The 19,025-nt window shown below is 39.6% G+C and overlaps 1 protein-coding gene across 9 annotated transcripts in view; it reads right to left on the reverse strand.

The window, feature by feature from the left end:
- LOC124883862 (chloride channel protein 2-like) overlaps nucleotides 1-19,025 on the reverse strand; it is a 231,731-nt gene that overhangs the window by 124,246 nt on the left and 88,460 nt on the right. For 6 of the 9 annotated variants that reach the window (XM_047391271.1, XM_047391276.1, XM_047391272.1 and 3 more), the window contains exon 3: nucleotides 13,957-14,007. The exons of the other annotated variants lie outside the window; for them this stretch is intronic. In XM_047391271.1, coding sequence (XP_047247227.1) covers nucleotides 13,957-14,007 — 51 coding nt within the window. The remainder of the gene's footprint in view (nucleotides 1-13,956; nucleotides 14,008-19,025) is intronic. 9 annotated transcript variants of the gene reach the window in all.

The raw sequence follows: 19,025 nt of genomic DNA on the forward strand, positions 1-19,025 counted from the left end.
AGTATTCATAATTTATTACAACTATTGCTTCTTTTCTCTCTGAGCAGAAAAAACTCTGCTTAAATTTACTCTCTCGCTATTATATAACCGTTTGCACTGTGATCATAAATAGAAAAATGAAAAATAGAAAAATATTGTTTCAATGCTTTCCAATCTGATAAGATAAAAATAATTTTTGAATCCTGCTAAAGACTGTCCAATCCCGTTACTGGGAAATTAAATTGGGGCCATGAAGTTTGTTCAAACGAAAAAAATGTAAACCTGAAAAATAAGTTTGTTCAAAACAAAAAAATTTGAACCTGAAAATTATTTTGAACCTCCCCAAAAAAATTTGAAAACTGGAAAAAAAGTTTTGCAACTGAAAAAAAAACAACAGATGTGAAACTGGAAAAAAACAAGTTCAAAACTACTTTTCAGATTCAAGTTTTTTTTTCCAAACTTGCAGATTTTTTTCTCGGCTTCAAACATTTGGCCCTGTTTTAGCGTGGGGGGCGGGGCCTCAGATTACGAGGGTGCGGAATCATGACTGACAGCTCAACACAGCGGCTGAACAACATATTCCCAGCTGTTGCATTCAGGGACCGTGGGAACTGGAATTATCTGTAATACATCATCGATATTCGATATATTTGTGATTGGTTTTGAAAGATAACATGCTTCACCGATAGAAGCAGCTTACGTGAATACACAACGCGCATCTCAGAGGAGAAAATATGATCTTGACATATTTGCACAGCATTTTAAGTCCGTGTTGGAGATTTCCCATGCTCTCAACATCAAGCAAAAGAACCGCCAGACTAAGCGGCGATATGAAACCAGATGCAAAATGAGCCGATATTTTCCGAATATCCTTGCATAATTAAGCCTGGATTGTTTTCACATGGACTGCACTCGGGTTTCGGTGTCTGGTGCATTTTTGATTAAGACGTGTTTGGTCTCCATTTAGTGAATTGACTCACAGCCAGGGGCAAACTGGCATACGGGGCAACCGAGGAAATCCCCGGTGGACCGCTGGCTTAGGCATTTCTTATTTTGTGAATGTTTAGTTTTTAATAACCGCCTTTCACAGACGCAGCTGAACCACCGGCCCACCACCCTGCACAGATGCAGGGCGAGCGCGACATCAAGTACGGAAGAGGTGACAGTTTGTGGTGCGCTGATATTTTTCTGGACCATTGTGCCCTAAACTACGTCATATCAACCTGTTAAGGATAACCTATATTTATATGACTCATAGCAGTTTTTCCCATTCATACCATATTGATATAAAGCATAAGTTCTAATGTTTCCTTTTTGTTAGAATAGGACAAGAATGCTCATCGACACACATTACAAGGATAAATGGCTCAAGGTTTGTCATGAATGACCTGTGGCACTGGGTTTGATGGTGGAGCAGGCTGTAACTGGTTTGTTTAGAATGCAGCAGCCCACTTAGATTAAGGATGGACACCAGCTACTACACAACCTACCAGATAGACACCACAATGGTGACACATAGTCTACTGATAAACACTGAGGGAGGCAACATCCATTGCATCGGAGTGCCGGATATAAAACTACATGTGACCTTCTATCGGGGCTCTTCCTCATCCTTTCACAGAGGCTACGGTCCGAGACGAGCCTCTGCGCTGATCTCTGTAATCATTCCTCTGCCTAATTTAGATTAAAGGAGCTGAAAGTTAGAAACTGTTTGAGAGTCGTTCCTTTAAGAGTCAGTGTTAGGGTTAGGGTTGGCTGAGTCAGGGGCAAACTGGCATAAAAAAAAGAAAATCTGCAAGTTCGAAAAAAAAACTTGAATCTGAAAAGTAGTTTTGAACTTGTTTTTTTCCAGTTTCACATCTGTTTTTTTTTCAGTTGCAAAACTTTTTTTCCAGTTTTCAAAATTTTTTGGGGAGGTTAAAAATAATTTTTCAGGTTCGAATTTTTTTCTTTTGAACAAACTTTTATTTTTCAGGTTCAAATTTTTTTCATTTGAACAAACTTTATGGCCCCAATTTAGCTCCATACATTACTTCTCATAATATCAGCAATGCATTCATTCTGTGAAACACGAAGGCTGCAGTAGAGCTGCACAACATTAGAAAACAAAAGTTATTGCTGAACACTGAAACTCATCCTGATCCCCACCACTCTCCTTGAGCGTTAGCACCTCACCATTTTGCATTAAATAAGTAGTACTTTGTGACTGGGATATTCCCCGCATGGATATTGGGAGGACGATCCATATGTTGTCCAACTCTAGTACGTAATGATTTAAAACAAAGCTGTTGATCTTATTTGATTAGTTCGTTTCATTTGAGGAAGAGAAGAACTTCCATTAATAATGAGCGATAATTGATTTCTAGTGCAATCTGGAAAACACATCAAACAAATTATCCCTAGTCAAAACCATTTTTCCAGAAAGGAAAGATTAAAATGACTGTTTTGGGGTGAGTGACATGTAGGATAGTCAGCAGTTCAGTGATTCCCCAAATTTCTTCTGAATATTTTCCATTTTCTTTTCAGAGTGGCATTCATTATGCCATGGAAGAGTGGACCAGAATTTTATCCCTGTAGAGATGCTGAGGTTGCCATGGGAATTTGATTGTCCAGTTCACATTTCTGGAGAATGTTTAATGCATGGCCCACTAAGATATTTTGGGGTGCAAAGAACGCTTTTAAAAGGACCACCTTAACCTTGCATGACGAAGGCAAGAGCTATGTCCGTAGTCTTGGCAGAAAGTCTGACTTGGTCCCAGTGCAGGTTGGACTTTATTAGGGCTGTCCCATGTCCCTGATTCTGTTTGTGGCATTCATGGACAGGATCTCAGAACTTAGGATCCTGTCTTCAGAAACTTTGATTGGAAAAGCATTTAATGGTGCTGTGCATCCAATCATTCTGTTTAAATGATAGACTGAGGAGAAGGAGAGAAAGTACAGCTGTTAAGAGGGTCCATAAGGTGAGGAAAAAAATGCTGCAGGGATTGGAAGGAAAACAGCTACACATACATGCACATACTGTCCAATTAACACCACGAGCTGTGAACTGAGGTTTCAAACACACACACACACATACAGGCAACAGCTGTGAGAAACGCTTCTACTATAGCACAGATTTGCCTTTGCTTTCCATCACTCTTTTGTGACAGATCCGAGGAACAGGCCTTGCACATGTGTATCTTTAGATTTATGCGTTATATGAGTGTATACGTGCATGCTTGTGCGTCATCTCACCCACGGACCGTCTGTGTTCCTGAACCCCTTCTGTCATCCAGTCAATGTAACAAAAGTGTGTGTGTGTGTGTGTGTGTCTGGCAGCATGGCCTTCTTGTGCTTCAGCAGAGTGTCTATGTGCAGGTTTCCAACAGCAAGTGTAATTTTGGCTCTTAAGGGGTGTAATTTAGTTAGCTTACTGTGCTGGTATTGCTTGATGGCTTTTTCAGCACATGCACAGAAACACAGTGGTCTTGCAGACTAGTTGCTGCCTTTATTCTTCATGGCATGCAATAAGCAGCATGCTCCTTCCCAGTGACTCTTATTATCGCCTGACTCACCCCATGCATCCTCCTCCGTTCCCTTCATCCATCTATTAATCACATTCAACCTCTGACTTAGCTTCTAATCTCCTCATCTCTCCCCCCTCACATCTTATCTAAAACTCTTCACTCCTCCTTTGCAAGCTCTTTCCTTTCTCTGCACTTTTCTTCTGTTCCTTTTTATTCTTATATGCTCGCTTAGTCTCTCCTCACCTAGAGACACAATGCCCACAAACCTGCTGGGACTAATTTAGGTTGCCTTGGATACATGGTGCATCAAGCTCCTCAGTCTGACATTAGGGAACTACATTAGAGAGTCGCCATGCGTCACCCCTTTCTATATATTGTTTGCCAATAAATTCCAAAAACTATGGCAGGACTAAAACTGCTTCAATCAAAGACCATTCTTACCAATTTAAAGGGCATTTCAGAAAATAAAGAAGCCAGGGTTGGGGTGGGTAAAAGAGGCTTGTAAAAGTCTGCACACCTAGAAAGAATTTGTAATACCTAGAAATTTCTAAGAGACTGTATTTATCTCAAATGACTGCAAATTTGCACAGTTCTAATTTTCTATTTTGTGACTGGAACCAGTAACGGGTACATGTGAGACTAAGCTGACCGGAGCACATTCAGAAAGAAGGGCTATGGAATAGCCAAGCCCAACATTTGTTTACCCAAAAATGTAAAATAGGAAGTACAAAAGCAGAGGAAATGTTGGAAACCTCCAAATTTAAATAAAATAATTATGTCACTTCTAAGGAAACCAACACCGGTCCTGAATCTGAAGAAAACCAGTGCAGATTTCTCATTACTGCTCTCACATAAAACTCAGTTATTCAAATCACCCCTTTCATGCATTATGCAAGGTGACAGCCTTATAAGGGTGTAAAGGGGTAAAAGGCTGACCATTAGTACATCAATTTTGCGTGGTCATGGCAACGAGGCATGCTCCCTCTTCCCGTCTATGTGGCTCTACATTCATTCATGGACCTTCATGCATGAGGCAGAGATTCAATTAGAAACGCCTCGCTGTGTTTAAGACCACCTGCTTAATTAGATCATAAGGAACACAGACAAATGGGAATATTCAGATAGTTTTAGTTTTAAATGTCAGTGCTGACTGATAGAGGATGGACTCAAATAAAACTGATGTTTGGTGTCAATAAAGGTACACATACATAATCAAGTTAAAGCTTTTTCATGAGCTGTCCAATTATCTTGAGGATTTTTAAAAACAATCTGTGTTGTACCAGATTTTGCATCAACTTAATGCAAGAAAAAAGGAAGCAGTTCAAGATGAAAGCGCTGCAAAGGTAAAAGAAGTTTGGACTGGGGTTCAGAGCAAGGGGTTTGTGATTCTTTAGTTTGTGAATTCAACAATGTTACTCAGGCACCTTCATAAAACTTAACGAACAACATTCAGATATAGAAATTTTTAAAAGATTTAGTTTAGAACACCCACTTTGTTCTTACTCACGAACTCGGCTTCATGACTGCCTGCATTGGTGGTTCAGAGGATTTAGAGCAACAGGTTGTCTAATAGGCTTGACGTACGCTATATTGCCAAATATATTGGGTCACACCACCAAATCAGTGAATTTTGGTTAGCAGAAACTTGACTGATCTGCGCTGGGTCTTGAACCTCAACCTTCTTGAACACCTTTGGAATGATTTAGAGAGAAGGCAACAGTTCTGGTTTTCTCATCTAACTATGAACAAACTCCTAAACCTTGAGGAAGATGTTTACACAATAGTTAAAGTTGCTATTGCTGGCAACGGTGGGTGCATCAACAAACTGCACCTTATAGATTAGGAATAGTTCATGTACTGTACACACCAAAAGTTTGGACACACCTTCTCATTCAAAGAGTTGTCTTTATTTACATGACTATTGTAACTTCACACTGAAGACATAAAAACTATGAATTAACACATGTGAAATTATATACTGAACAAAAAGGTGTGAAACAACTGAAAATATGTTTTATATTCTAGGTTCTTCAAAGTAACCACTATTTGCTTTGATTACTGCTCCGCACACTCTTGGCATTCTGTTGATGAGCTTCAAGAGGTAGTCACCTGAAATGGTTTTCACTTCACAGGTGTGCCCTGTCAGGTTTAATAAGTGGGATTTCAAGCCTTATAAATGGGGTTGGGACCATCAGTTGTGTTGTGCGGGAGATGGATACAGTACACAGCTGATAGTCCTACTGAATAGACTGTTAGAATTTGTATTATGGCAAGAAAAAAGCAGCTAAGTAAAGAAAAACGAGTGGCCATCATTACTTTAAGAAATGAAGGTCAGTCAGTCCGAACAATTGGGAAAACTTTGAAAGTGTCCCCAAGTGCAGTCGCAAAAACCATCAAGGGCTACAAAGAAACTGGCTCACATGAGGACCGCCCCAGGAAAGGAAGACCAAGAGTCACCTCTGCTGCGGACGATAAGTTAATCCGAGTCACCAGCCTCAGAAATCGCAGGTTAACAACAGCTCAGATTAGAGAACAGGTCAATGCCACACAGAGTTCTAGCAGCAGACACATCTCTAGAACAACTGCTAAGAGGAGACTGTGTGAATCAGGCCTTCATGGTAAAATAGCTGCTAGGAAACCACTGCTGAGGACAGGCAACAAGCAGAAGAGATTTGTTTGGGCTAAAGAACACAAGGAATGGACATTAGACCAGTGGAAATCTGTGCTTTGGTCTGATGAGTCCAAGTTTGAGATCTTTGGTTCCAACCACCGTGTCTTTGTGCGGCACAGAAGAGGTGAACGGATGGACTCTACATGCCTGGTTCCCACCGTGAAGCATGGAGGAGGAGATGTGATGGTGTGGGGATGCTTTGCTGGTGACACTGTTGGGAATTTATTCAAAATTGAAGGCATACTGAACCAGCAAGGCTACCACAGCATCTTGCAGCGGCATGCTGTTCCATCCGGTTTGCATTTAGTTGGACCATCATTTATTTTTCAACAGGACAATGACCCCAAACACACCTCCAGGCTGTGTAAGGGCTATTTGACCAAGAAGGAGAGTGATGGGGTGCTGCGTCAGATGACCTGGCCTCCACAGTCACCGGACCTGAACCCAATCGAGATGGTTTGGGGTGAGCTGGACCGCAGAGTGAAGGCAAAAGGGCCAACAAGTGCAAAGCATCTCTGGGAACTCCTTCAAGACTATTGGAAAACCATGACTACCTCTTGAAGCTCATCAACAGAATACCAAGAGTGTGCGGAGCAGTAATCAAAGCAAAAGGTGGTTACTTTGAAGAACCTAGAATATAAGACATATTTTCAGTTGTTTCACACTTTTTTGTTCAGTATATAATTCCACATGTGTTGATTCATAGTTTTGATGCCTTCAGTGTGAAGCTACAATATTCATAGTCATGAAAATAAAGAAAACTCTTTGAATGAGAAGGTGTGTCCAAACCTTTGGTCTGTACTGTACATGTACAAGTAGACAGACAGATTGTTTTGGCAATACAGTCAACCCCCCAGTGTACAAGAGCCGCTTGGTCCTCATGGACTACTAGGTGCCCCTATTCATATAATTTTATGCTCAGCTCCATATCCGTGTTCCACTCAGAGATAAACAGTTTTCTACTGCAGCCTCTTGGGGGGCATTGATGCACTGTTTATACAATGTCTACGCAGAAGTGGAGAAGGAGAAAAGAACAATAAAAGATTTCTCAACTGAACGTTAATGTAGTTTTTGTACCACTGTTGTCCACGAGGGATAAATTATTCCCGCTGGGCAAAAAAGTTGATCTTTTCTTTGTGTATTTCTTAAAAAAAACAAGATTTGTTGTTGTTTTTCTTCTTCTGCTCATGATCTGACCAGCAGTTTTCATCATCTGCTGTGTCTCTGGTGCCATCCTATGGGACTATTATAACTGCCTGTGAGCATAGCTCACACGGTCACAAATATCTAGGCTCCACGTGACCCATAGTGGATCAGTATGGGTCAGTACATATGACAAAATTTGGATCATACAGGCTTTATGTTTGAGAGAACTTTAGAACAGCTTGACAGGTACCAATTTTCTTACAAACATCACAGAAGACGAGCAGGAGTCTCATGGCCTGGTTTTTAAGTATTTTATGAAAGTTCTTGTTACAAGAACCTAGAGTGGTTCATAATTTTTTCAATGCGTAACGATTTCACCTCTTTAAAAACTAATTCCGTAAAGGAGTCCATGCAGAACATGTGGAGAAAATAAAAAAGGCAACAAGAATGGAGATTAATGAATGAAGGAAAGAGCTAAAGCTTATAAAACAAACTGGTCCCTGAGGACGAGATAGAAACGTCAGAGAAATAAAAATAAAAAACAACTATGAATCTGTAAATGTTTGCTCTGCTACTTAACAAAAACATCATCATTCCTCTGAACCCTCCAACTGTAACATCTCCATCTCTCAACTCGTCTATTCATTAATCCCTCTATCCATTCCTCCTCCACTCCCTCCTTAGTGTTCATGTGTTCTCTATGCTGATAAGATGAAAACGAGGGGTGGGGGGGTGGGGGGGTGCTTATGTAAATGTTCTGTAACAGCCTCTGCGTCGGTCCCCAGCGAGCAGCCAAAGCGTCTCGTCTCGCGCTCAATCACTTGCCGAGTAACGACTGTTGTGGTACCAGTCCTATGGCAGCGGTAGAATGTCTGCCTAATGAGGTGTAATGGTGTATCGGCAGACACACATGCACCATCCCAGACCAGAGGCTGGAATAAATCAGCCAACTTATTATGAGACATAAACAACCTGGGTGTCCTTCCTTAATTGCAGGCTTTGGGGTTTGTGTTTAAAACGTCTATAGGAGGGTAACATTAAAACCTACACACCAAATTCCCTCAATTTAAAGCCCTAGCAGAGTAGGAGGACAAATATCTTGCAATAAATGCTAAAGATGCTTTCAAAAAGTAAACAGAGCTTCTGTGTTGGACCTAAATTATTATTAAAGTAGAATTATCAAATGCTAAAGATCTGAGGCTATAATCAAAGTCTCAGTCACTTGCCATATTCATCAAGGAATGCTTTAACGCTTCTTAATATTTTAATTTATTAAAACATACTTTTGTGACTTTATATGCACTTGTGATCAAAATCTGCCTGTAGTCCCAAAGGGCAAGTTTGTTGCACAGGAGATGTGGCTTCAGAGATGTTTTTGTTCTCTAAGGCCTTCTCTAACAGAAGACATCTTCTGGTTATTGGCTGCGGTCAGCACCAGTAAGGGCCTACACTGGGTTTAGCATCTGCCTGCATTTTCTTGGTCATCTCTTTGTATCGTTCAGAGAAGTACGGAGGGTCTTTTATTGTTAAAGCCCCCTTAAAACCTTTAAAGAAATGTAAAATGACTATCACAGTGTTCAGCCTCCGAAGGGTTGCTGTGTTGCAACCCTTCGGGTATGTACAGCTCAACAATCCTGCAACATTCAATCACAGAAAGCCTTTTTGACTTTGCAATCAGGGGGCCATAAGAGTATAGATGGCTGACAGAAAATCACATGAACCCTAGGTTTTGACTTTTTGAACCTAATAGTCTTAGAGCATTTGATCATTTAACAAACAGCTAACAAACTAATTTTAAAGTTTACAAAATGTCTATTTAAATTTTTATTACATTATTGTCTGCCGTTTCCGGTCACGCAGTATTTCTCTCGTCTATTGACAGATTTATTTGTCAATTACCCTGTGTAAGTCTAGCCAGGTGCATTGAAACAAAAAAATCAAAAGTTTTATGAAAAATGCTGTTCTACAGTAACAGTGAACATAGAGTAAATGTTTCACAAATCCCTAAATGTGTTGCAATGAATCTGGAGACATTTAAGGATATTGTGGTCCACATCTGATGAGTCGATATAATGTGGGTTTCATGATTGTTTAATTCCAACAACAGCCAAAACAAAACAGAAATGCCCCTTCGTTATGACATCAGAAATAGGATAAAGGTTTCACCAATATCATACTGTAGACCAGACAGACATAATCTTTCAGTGTAATCCTGACAGGAAGCTCTAAAACAGAGAACAAAATTAGTTGTTTATGTTGGTGGCTAACAGTTTGCGAGTGTTTATGAGCACAATTATGTTGTGTCTGTAAACAAAAAGAGCAAGAAGCACAGCAGCAACAGAGTGGTACTCTGCCATTTCACGTGAAGATACCCACATGCAACTGCAGTGCTACTGATCTTTGTTTGCAGTTTGCAAACGCTTATAAAACTAAATAAAAAAAGTTCAAATGTTCTTGACTGCTGGGCTGATAACGGCTTCACAAAAGCAGATCATAAGAGCTCCGTTAAGCACTGATCAACTAACCAATTGTCAAGTTTTTTGATGTCATGTTCCAGTTAGCATTTATGCAATGTGCTCTGAGAAAAATTGTAAGTATCCAAATATTCTTGAAGTGGAACCGACCTTGTTTTTTAGCCTTGTTCATTGTTACACAGTTATTTGTCCTCAGCCCTACAAGGCCTTTGAGGTATGTCTCTACCATCCTTCTTTGCAAAATATCTCAAGCATAGTGAGATTGGATGGAGAAAACGTGAACATCAATTCAAGTTCTTCAAGTCCTGCCACAGATTCCCAACTGAACTTATGTCTGGACTTTGACTGGGCCATTCTAATACATTTATAAGCTTTGATATTACCCATTCCATTGTTGCTCTTGCTATGTTTAGTGTTCTCCTGTCAAAAGGGTGTAATGCTCTTTAAAGTTAAGGTGGGCGATCATGTCTTGGTGTGTTTGCAGTTATGCCATGCTCTATGTTCAGATGATGGATTAAACAGAGTTGTATGAGATGTTCAACACTTAGAGCTCGGAATACGAAGATTAAAAACAGGTGTACTGTATTTATTAATTTGTTGACTTCTGAAGGCCCTGTGTTACACTGGATTTTATCTAGGGGTATAATAATAGGGGGCTTAATACAAATTATTACTGCATCCTTGTTTCTTTTTAAACTCAGAGCCAGAGCTCTCAACTTCTGCCTTCAAGTCATTGATTAATTTTTCACTGTCAGCCTCAAATAAACCCAAAATCAATACTATAGCCCTTACATCATCCTTAATGAATGCATTAAGGTCTTAGGCTGGCTGATTTTATTTCCCTCTTTACATGAAGTCACTTCTCTTCTGTCTCCTCAGAGTCTACGGAAACGACAATAACAATCAACTCCCCTGACCCTTTGATTTCTGAGGCTGCCTCCTTTCCTGGGGTGGTGATTTGCTGGGGATCAATAACTAGAAAGTAAAAAGGCACAAATCAGCTACATGCAGTAGCCAACGAATGGATTACAAGTTCACCGTCATTTTAATGTAATGTTTTCTTGCTGATATGATTAAAAGATGAATGACTGAAACAAACGCTTGATGCTGTAATTATGTGAATGTGTAGCTATTGTAAACAGCATTAAAAGGGGTAAAGTCATGTGCTAGGCAGATTGTGGCAGTGGTGATTGCAATGTCACCCCTGCAACTTTTAGACATGATAAAATGGAAATACATCCTCTTTCAAGTGTAAGGTTTTATGCACATGAGGAACACCTTGACTATTTTTCAGGAATCATTGTCCTGCTGTACAACCTCCAACTCTATTTGCCCACACAGTTAACTCTAGAATACTCTGGTTTACAGAGGAGTTTATGCAGACTCAGCCGTGGTCCTGTGGCAGCAACATAACTCTGAGTCCTTGGTCATAGCTTCAAATGCATCTCTGAAGTTTGGAAAACCACTGAGATGCTACAATCTCTTTAGGAAATCTCTTTCAACCTCTTTCCTGGAAATAAAATCAACAAGTCTTTTAAGATGAGTCCTTTCCTTTGTTACCTTCCCATAGTTTGTTTAGTAGTTTATTTAAGTGTGGAACAGTTTAATTTGGGGCTAAATTTGATGGACATTTACACCAGGAAGGATAGGTTTTAAATGTTGTCCACTAATCATTTAGAAATTGCCTTAAAACAGTATCCCAAATACTGGAAAAGTCAATCTCTTCTCTAAGATCATTGCTGAGGTCTTTCCTTCCTTCCTTGGCATCGTGTTAACTCCGTGGATTTTTTTTAACCATGCAAATGTGGGCAGATTTGTGTGTATGTACCTTAAATTCACTGCAGAATTATTGATCTCCGTCTTGTGTGTGTGGCTTTTTTAGATAGATCGCACAAGAAAAAGGTAAGTTGTATCATTTCCTGAACAGCAGCCTGGTGAACCAAAAGCCACATGATGCATTGCAGACTCTCAATCCTTCTCTCATTTTATCCCTTCTAGACCTCTCTTTCCATCTCCATTAATTTCATCCATCCCCTCTCCAGACCTCTGTGAACACCTCCTTCGCTCATCTTTTGTCTTTCATTTCCTGTGTTAACTTTTCAAACTCTTTCTATTTCAAATCATGCTTACATTACTGCTCTACATCCGTTCATTTTTCCGCCTTTCTATTTCGCTATAGTTTGCCCTTTCCTTCCCTTCCCTTCTTACACACACACACACACACACACACTGCTCTGCCATCACAGAGTCAGCACTTCTGTTCTGCAGGCCTCTGCAGACATAGAGGTGTGCTGATTTACACTTTTACACGCTACTGTAACTAGTCTCTACAGTACACCCAATACCTGCGCTATCCTTCAAAAGTGACAGCAAAATCCTATATATTTACCAAGCATGCTCTGTTATAGACATATATAAAAGAATAAAGTAAAAATAGTCTAACTTACAAACTGCATTACATATCCAATCCCCAAATACAACTAATGAAATGAGGAAAAAGGACAACACACAAATGCTGTACATATATACAGAGCATTGCATTCATATCTAATAACCTTTTTCACATTTCATACCACAAATCTCAGAGCTTTCTATTTGGATTTTATCTGAAAGACCAAAGAAAATTTCACATAACTGTGAAGTGAATGGAAAAAGCATACATTTTCTACAAAAAAACAACTCTGGCCCATGTGGGGCTGAAGTCAAACATGCCTTTTGTAATCTAATCTCAGTACAAATCCAGCTGAACAATCCAGAACATTAGTGAACAAACAGCATCGGGAAGAACAAGGTACACAACAGAAAAGTCAAGGGAATAGTTTTAGAGAAGTTTAAAGCAGGGTTAGGTAACAAAAATGTCCCAGAAGGTGAACATCTAACAGAGGACTGTTCAATCCATCATCTGACAAATGAAAGAGGATGGTACAATTGCAAACTTACCATGCTGTCCACCCAAAACTAAATCTTGGGGAGGAAGCGCTGTTAAATCGAAGCCAATATGGACTTTTGAAAGAAAATGGGGTAAACAACAAACACGTGGAAGAAGAAAATGTAAAGTTAACCCTACATGCAAAATGCTAGGTATGGTAGAAAACACTCCTCCCCATAGTGGTGGCAGCTACTTGCTCTGGGAATGCTTTCCCTCAGCAGGGACAGGGATGTCGGTCAAAGGCGATAGAAAGACAGATGGAGCTAAATACAAAAGTAATCAGAAAAAAGAAAACCTGTTACATGGGTCAGAGGTTAACCTAGCAGCAGGACAATGACCCTCAACATACAGCTGGAGCTACAGTGGAATGGCTGCTTTAGAATGGCCTATTAAAAGTCCAGTCTAAAACCCAATTCAGAATCAGGACAAGAATTGGGCTAATACAGACATTCCCCAAGAGCTCATTTTGCAGAAATACTGACTCGGTTGGGTTGAAAACAAAAAAAAACATCTCACCGTTTAGATTTTAATTTGTAAAAAACATTGATCCACGTAGCTCTAGCTTCCTCTTCACAACGATGGATTACTTTGTGTTAATCTGTCATTTAAATCCCAATAAAACACAATGAAGTTTGTGGTTGTAACAAAACAAAAGGTAAGAAAAGTTAATGGTGTATGACCACTAAGTACCTGTCAGACATTTGCTTAAACCTAACAGAGGAAAAAGTCATTGATCATCATTGTTTACAGCACAGCCTAACCCAAAGGCATTCACTCCCGCTTTCTTATACACAGAAAACACACACACACAAGATGTTGTTTATGACTCCACATTAGGGCTGCAGGGAAGCAGTCATAAGGCCAGGCTGGTGGAGTTAGTCTGCAGCAAAACAGCAATGTTAAGTATACTGAGGCATGTTGGTTGTTGATTAATAAGAAGCCACAAGCTATAAGTGTGTAATTCTGTGTTTCAGGGCTCCCATTTGCAGCATTGTCAAACTTTTCCAGCACTTAAACAATCACTGGTGTCTGGAGAGCTCTTTTTGTTATTAATGATGGAGGGATTTAGACATCACAAAGCACTGGACACTGTTTGCAAGCATCACAGCAATGCAGCAACATTTAATGACGATTTAGTACAGGTAACTGATGGAGCAGTAGTGGAGCTGTAGTAATAAAGAGATGAATTGGAGAGCTTAGTTTTAGTTGATGGGGGTAGACGGGGAATTACACATTTTGTTGTTTGTTTACCAGAGATAAAATCCTGGGCTGGGGCCTCCAGAACATACGGGTACCCTGACCCTGGAGAACAAACAAACCATATCAAGTTGTTACACAATGCACAAAGAAGTTTGGGTATATGCACTTTTTCCTCCAAGATCCCATTTTTCTTTTCATCACTGCAGGAAAAAAGTTAACTACATTATGTCATTACTTTGTGATGGATGCAGGCCCTGTTCACATGCAGCAGACCAACAAATGAACAAGAAAACAGAAGAGTGATGGGCCAATACGAGCCCAGAGACACTGAGATTCATGTTGGGGTGATGATATGAGGCACTGGAGAACAAAGAGGGGGAGCCAGAACAGAAAGGATGGAAAACAAGAGATAACGTTGCCACCTGCAGCCTCTGTAACAACTTCCTTTTACTGTGTGGCAGGATCACATTTACAGTACTTTCTACAAGTATTTCAAGCCTTTGAACGTTTTCAAAAAGTAAGAATAGGTTAAATGTTTTCATGCGATTTTAAGTGATAGGCCAACACAACATAGTGCATTATTGTGAGGTCCATGGAAATGTTGTGATTATTAATCTGAGAATATTATTTAATATTAATATTTTAATATTTTATCAAATAATATTTTGGTCTGTTAAGGGTTGTCCTGTGAATACCGGCCCAATAAGGCGATGGTATTAGGACAAAATAGAAAGGTGTGAGACAAGCTCTGACATTATTGAACAGCAAAACTCTGCACACATGGAATGAATTCACACAATTTCTTAAAATACACGAATTTATTAACAAAAATAAGTCAACTCAAAGTTAAACATATTTCAATTAAACTCTTTACTATGCTAAAACAATCCAACTAAACCACCAAGCAGAATTAAAGAATAATGAAGACTAATGGGCTATGTACAATATAAACAAGTTGATTAAAGATGATTGAGAATCATGACCAAAAGAGTGATGCAACATTACCATGTAATGTTTATGTTTGAGAACCAAGGATTATCTTGAAGAATCTGGAAATGAAGTTAAGTTAGTCTTGGAACCAACTTAGGCAATAATCAGCAAATGTTTAGACAACCTTTCACAATGCAAGATCAGATAAAATATTATTTTAATAAAATAATGTTATAAATAATGATCCGCTGAATAAAACCAACCTTCTGGATGACCATTTCTCAACGGTGTCTAATTCGCTGCCTTTATTTATTGAAATAATATTTGAAGAAACATTATTATGGGAGTATTTTGGAAACGAGCCAAACCTTTCTGGGTAAATATTATTTAGCACCAGAATCAAACACACACCTTTAAAAATACCGTTAATAAAAGGGTTAAAATGCATAAGCGCGGACGGCGCGTTATGATCAATCTTCTGTGTTTAAAATCACCCTTCATTAAAATTTGACTTAACTTAAAAACACACAAACACAGAACACAAACAGGGCACGCGTGCTGCAGATAGCCTGGTTTCACACAAACAAAACCAAACTTCATAGAATGAAAACATTCAGATCATTTCATCCTAACTGTTAATCTGCCCAAACCTAACCTCTGACCATGGTGAGGAAATGTTGTCCAAGGGGCGAAGTTTGAAGAAACGTCCACAGTCAACAAGCGGTTAGCAAATCTCGGTAGCTTCGCGGGGGGTTGAACGTGCGTTCGCTCTATGAACAAAAGGGTTAGCTCCGGAGCTGTAGCTGGCCCGTCCTGTCCGCTGACCACACGGGTTAACACGATGATGTGGTCTCTGCTGTCTTCCTTTCAGACTGTGTCTTTGCAGGGGTTTCTCTCGAACACCGTTTGCTTCTGCGGGGCTCGGAGAGAAAGTCAGCAATGCTTATACCTTAATTTCCCCTAACTATGAATGAAATCACCGGGTACGCAAATAGTGCTTCACTCATACTTAACTTGTGCATATGATCGTGTGATCTTATGACACTCTTGGATCCAGTTTGAAGAGTTTGTTTTTTTTCGAGCAAAAAAACATTCCCCCCCTTCCCCCTTCTGAAGTTGTGCTGAAAGTCTGTTAAATGCAATTTATTTTGAAAGTTCCAGAAAAGTCTGTACCGGAGTTTAATGTTGAAATCCGTGGCTGTTCGTCCCAACAGAAAATTATGTATTTTAAACTTTTTTTGACAACAACAAAATCTGTAGAGTGTAGACAAATTCATTTGTATTCAATAGTTGTCCTGTTGATACATTCTCCTACCTGAGATGTGGATCTCTGAAGCTTCTCCAAAGTAGCCATAAACTTTCATCCACTTCACAAATCTGCACTACATGTGTCGGTCAAACAAAACAAAATAAAACACTGAGGTTTTTGGTTGTAAAGCAAGTCCAAGGTGTATGGATACATTTGCAAGCAAGTAGAAGACCTGGTCAAATATTGCACTAATAGAAAAATCTGAAAGGCGGTACTTTTGCAATCTACACCAAGTTTATCACTTTTAAATCTTATGTATAGTGACTTAAACAGGTAGCATCCGTCCACATCTCCCCCTGGTGCCACATATTTTCTGAAAAATATGTAAAGGTAAATGGTTCACACCTTTCAACCCAGTCTGGATACAAATCAGCAAAGTAAGGGGGGAGAAGTGAGTTGTGGACAGGCTCTGGTCTCACTGAGGATTAGAGAGTAATAACTCAGAACATGGGGGCTCAAATGGATGGAGCAGCAGGCACACACTAACCCTCACACTTCAGCTTGCACACAGCCAAAGAAGAAGGATAAGAAAAGGTGATGGATTGTCAACCAAGAGGGAAGTGAAGAGAGCTGAGTGGTAGCAACAAACAGAGAGGAAAAAGTGAAGGAGTGGTCAAAGAGGTTGAAAAGAGGAAAAGTGAGATGATTTGGTTCTTTTCCAAAATACGTCCTTAAATGTTTTATCATTCCCTTAATAATATTTCTTTAAATATTATTTTAATAAACAAAGGCATATAATGAGACCCCGTTGAGAATTAGTCATCCAGAAGGTTGGTTTTATTCATCAGATCATTCTTAAAACATTTTATTAAAATAATATTTTATCTGATCTTGCATTGTGAATGGTGGTCTAAGTTAGTTCCAACACTAACTTCACGTCACTTCCAGATTCTTCAAGATAATCCTTGGTTCTCAAACATAAACATTGCATGGTAATGTTGCATCACTCTTTTTGGTCATGATTTTCAATCATCTCTCATCAACTTCGTTATTCTTTAATTCTGCTAGGTAGTTTAGTTGGATTGTTTTAGCATAGTAAAGAGTTTGTTGATTGAAATATGTTTGACGTTGAGTTGACTTATTTTTGTTAATAAATTCTTGTATTTTAAGAAATTGTGTGAATTCATTCCATATATGTGCAGAGTTTTGCTGTTCAATAATGTCAGAGCTCATCTCACGCCTTTCTATTTTGTCCTAATACCATCGCCTTACTGGGCTGGTATTCACAGGACAACCCTTAACAGACCAAAATATTATTTGATAAAAATATAAAAATATTAATATTAAATAATATTCTCAGGTTCATAATCCTAACAAACACTGAATCTACTGTCGACTGTTAAAGAAGTGGACATGCTGCAGTTTGAGTTCAACACCGTCATTAAAGAGAAAAAAACGGCAGAAGTTGCTTCTAACAGCTTAAATAATGTGGTTAAACTTTAGATCAATGATTCCTTCACCAGTTTAATATTAAGTTAAAGGAACAATCCATACACCACCCTTCCTCGTGGCTGCATTCTCCATCTTGCCCTGCTGTCCCCCATTACTCACCCTCACAGTCCTGCATTTTTTAAGATGTTTCGACAGACTGAGAGGAATTCAAACTGGGTGCAGCATTATTCTTTAAAAGCTCCCAGTGGCTTTAAAAACTTTAGATTAAGGACTTAACCCCGGTTCTTTGAAACATAAGCAAGAAATCCAATAATGGTAAACGTATCCAGCGCCTTTCCCTCAGAAGCTCTATTACATTATGCCAGTCTTGACTGGCCGATGAAAGTGACATCTGCTACCATGGGAGGGACTTCCTCCCTGTATAAATGCCCAAGGTCACGCAGGTGATCTTCAGCATAGTAAGCACACCTCTTCTTCACTCCAGGCAAGGAGGGTGATCTGGTGAGATACCTCACTTATGTTTCATAGAACCGGGATTAAGTCCTTAACCTAATGTTCTCTTTCAACACTCGCTTCAGTATCTCACTACGAGATATTTGTGCTCCCATATTGCCAGATAAGCTCACTTGTAGACCAGCAGATCCATCCAGCATTTATGTCAATGTGGAACCCACACCCAGAACGTGTGAGCCAGAGTGGTCGTCGTAACATCTTCACTAGGTTCTATAAACTATAGAACCTAGTGAAGGTGTGAAGGATCATCCAGCTGGCAGCCTCACATACAGGTCCTTCTCAAAATATTAGCATATTGTGATAAAGTTAATTATTTTCCATAATGTCATGATGAAAATTTAACATTCATATATTTTAGATGCATTGCACACTAACTGAAATATTTCAGGTCTTTTATTGTCTTAATACGGATGGTTGTGGCATACAGCTCATGAAAACCCAAAATTCCTATCTCACAAAATTAGCATATTTCATCCGACCAATAAAAGAAAAGTGTTTTTAATACAAAAAACGTCAACCTTCAAATAATCATGTACAGTTATGCATTCAATACTTGGTCGGGAATCCTTTTGCAGAAATGACTGCTTCAATGCGGCGTGGCATGGAGGCAATCAGCCTGTGGCACTGCTGAGGTCTTATGGAGGCCCAGGATGCTTCGATAGCGGCCTTTAGCTCATCCAGAGTGTTGGGTCTTGAGTCTCTCAACGTTCTCTTCACAATATCCCACATATTCTCTATGGGGTTCAGGTCAGGAGAGTTGGCAGGCCAATTGAGCACAGTGATACCATGGTCAGTAAACCATTTACCAGTGGTTTTGGCACTGTGAGCAGGTGCCAGGCGGTGCTGAAAAATGAAATCTTCATCTCCATAAAGCTTTTCAGCAGATGGAAGCATGAAGTGCTCCAAAATCTCCTGATAGCTAGCTGCACTGACCCTGCCCTTGATAAAACACAGTGGACCAACACCAGCAGCTGAC

The sequence above is a fragment of the Girardinichthys multiradiatus genome, chromosome 18 (genome assembly GCF_021462225.1).
Source record: "Girardinichthys multiradiatus isolate DD_20200921_A chromosome 18, DD_fGirMul_XY1, whole genome shotgun sequence".
NCBI lineage: Eukaryota > Metazoa > Chordata > Actinopteri > Cyprinodontiformes > Goodeidae > Girardinichthys > Girardinichthys multiradiatus.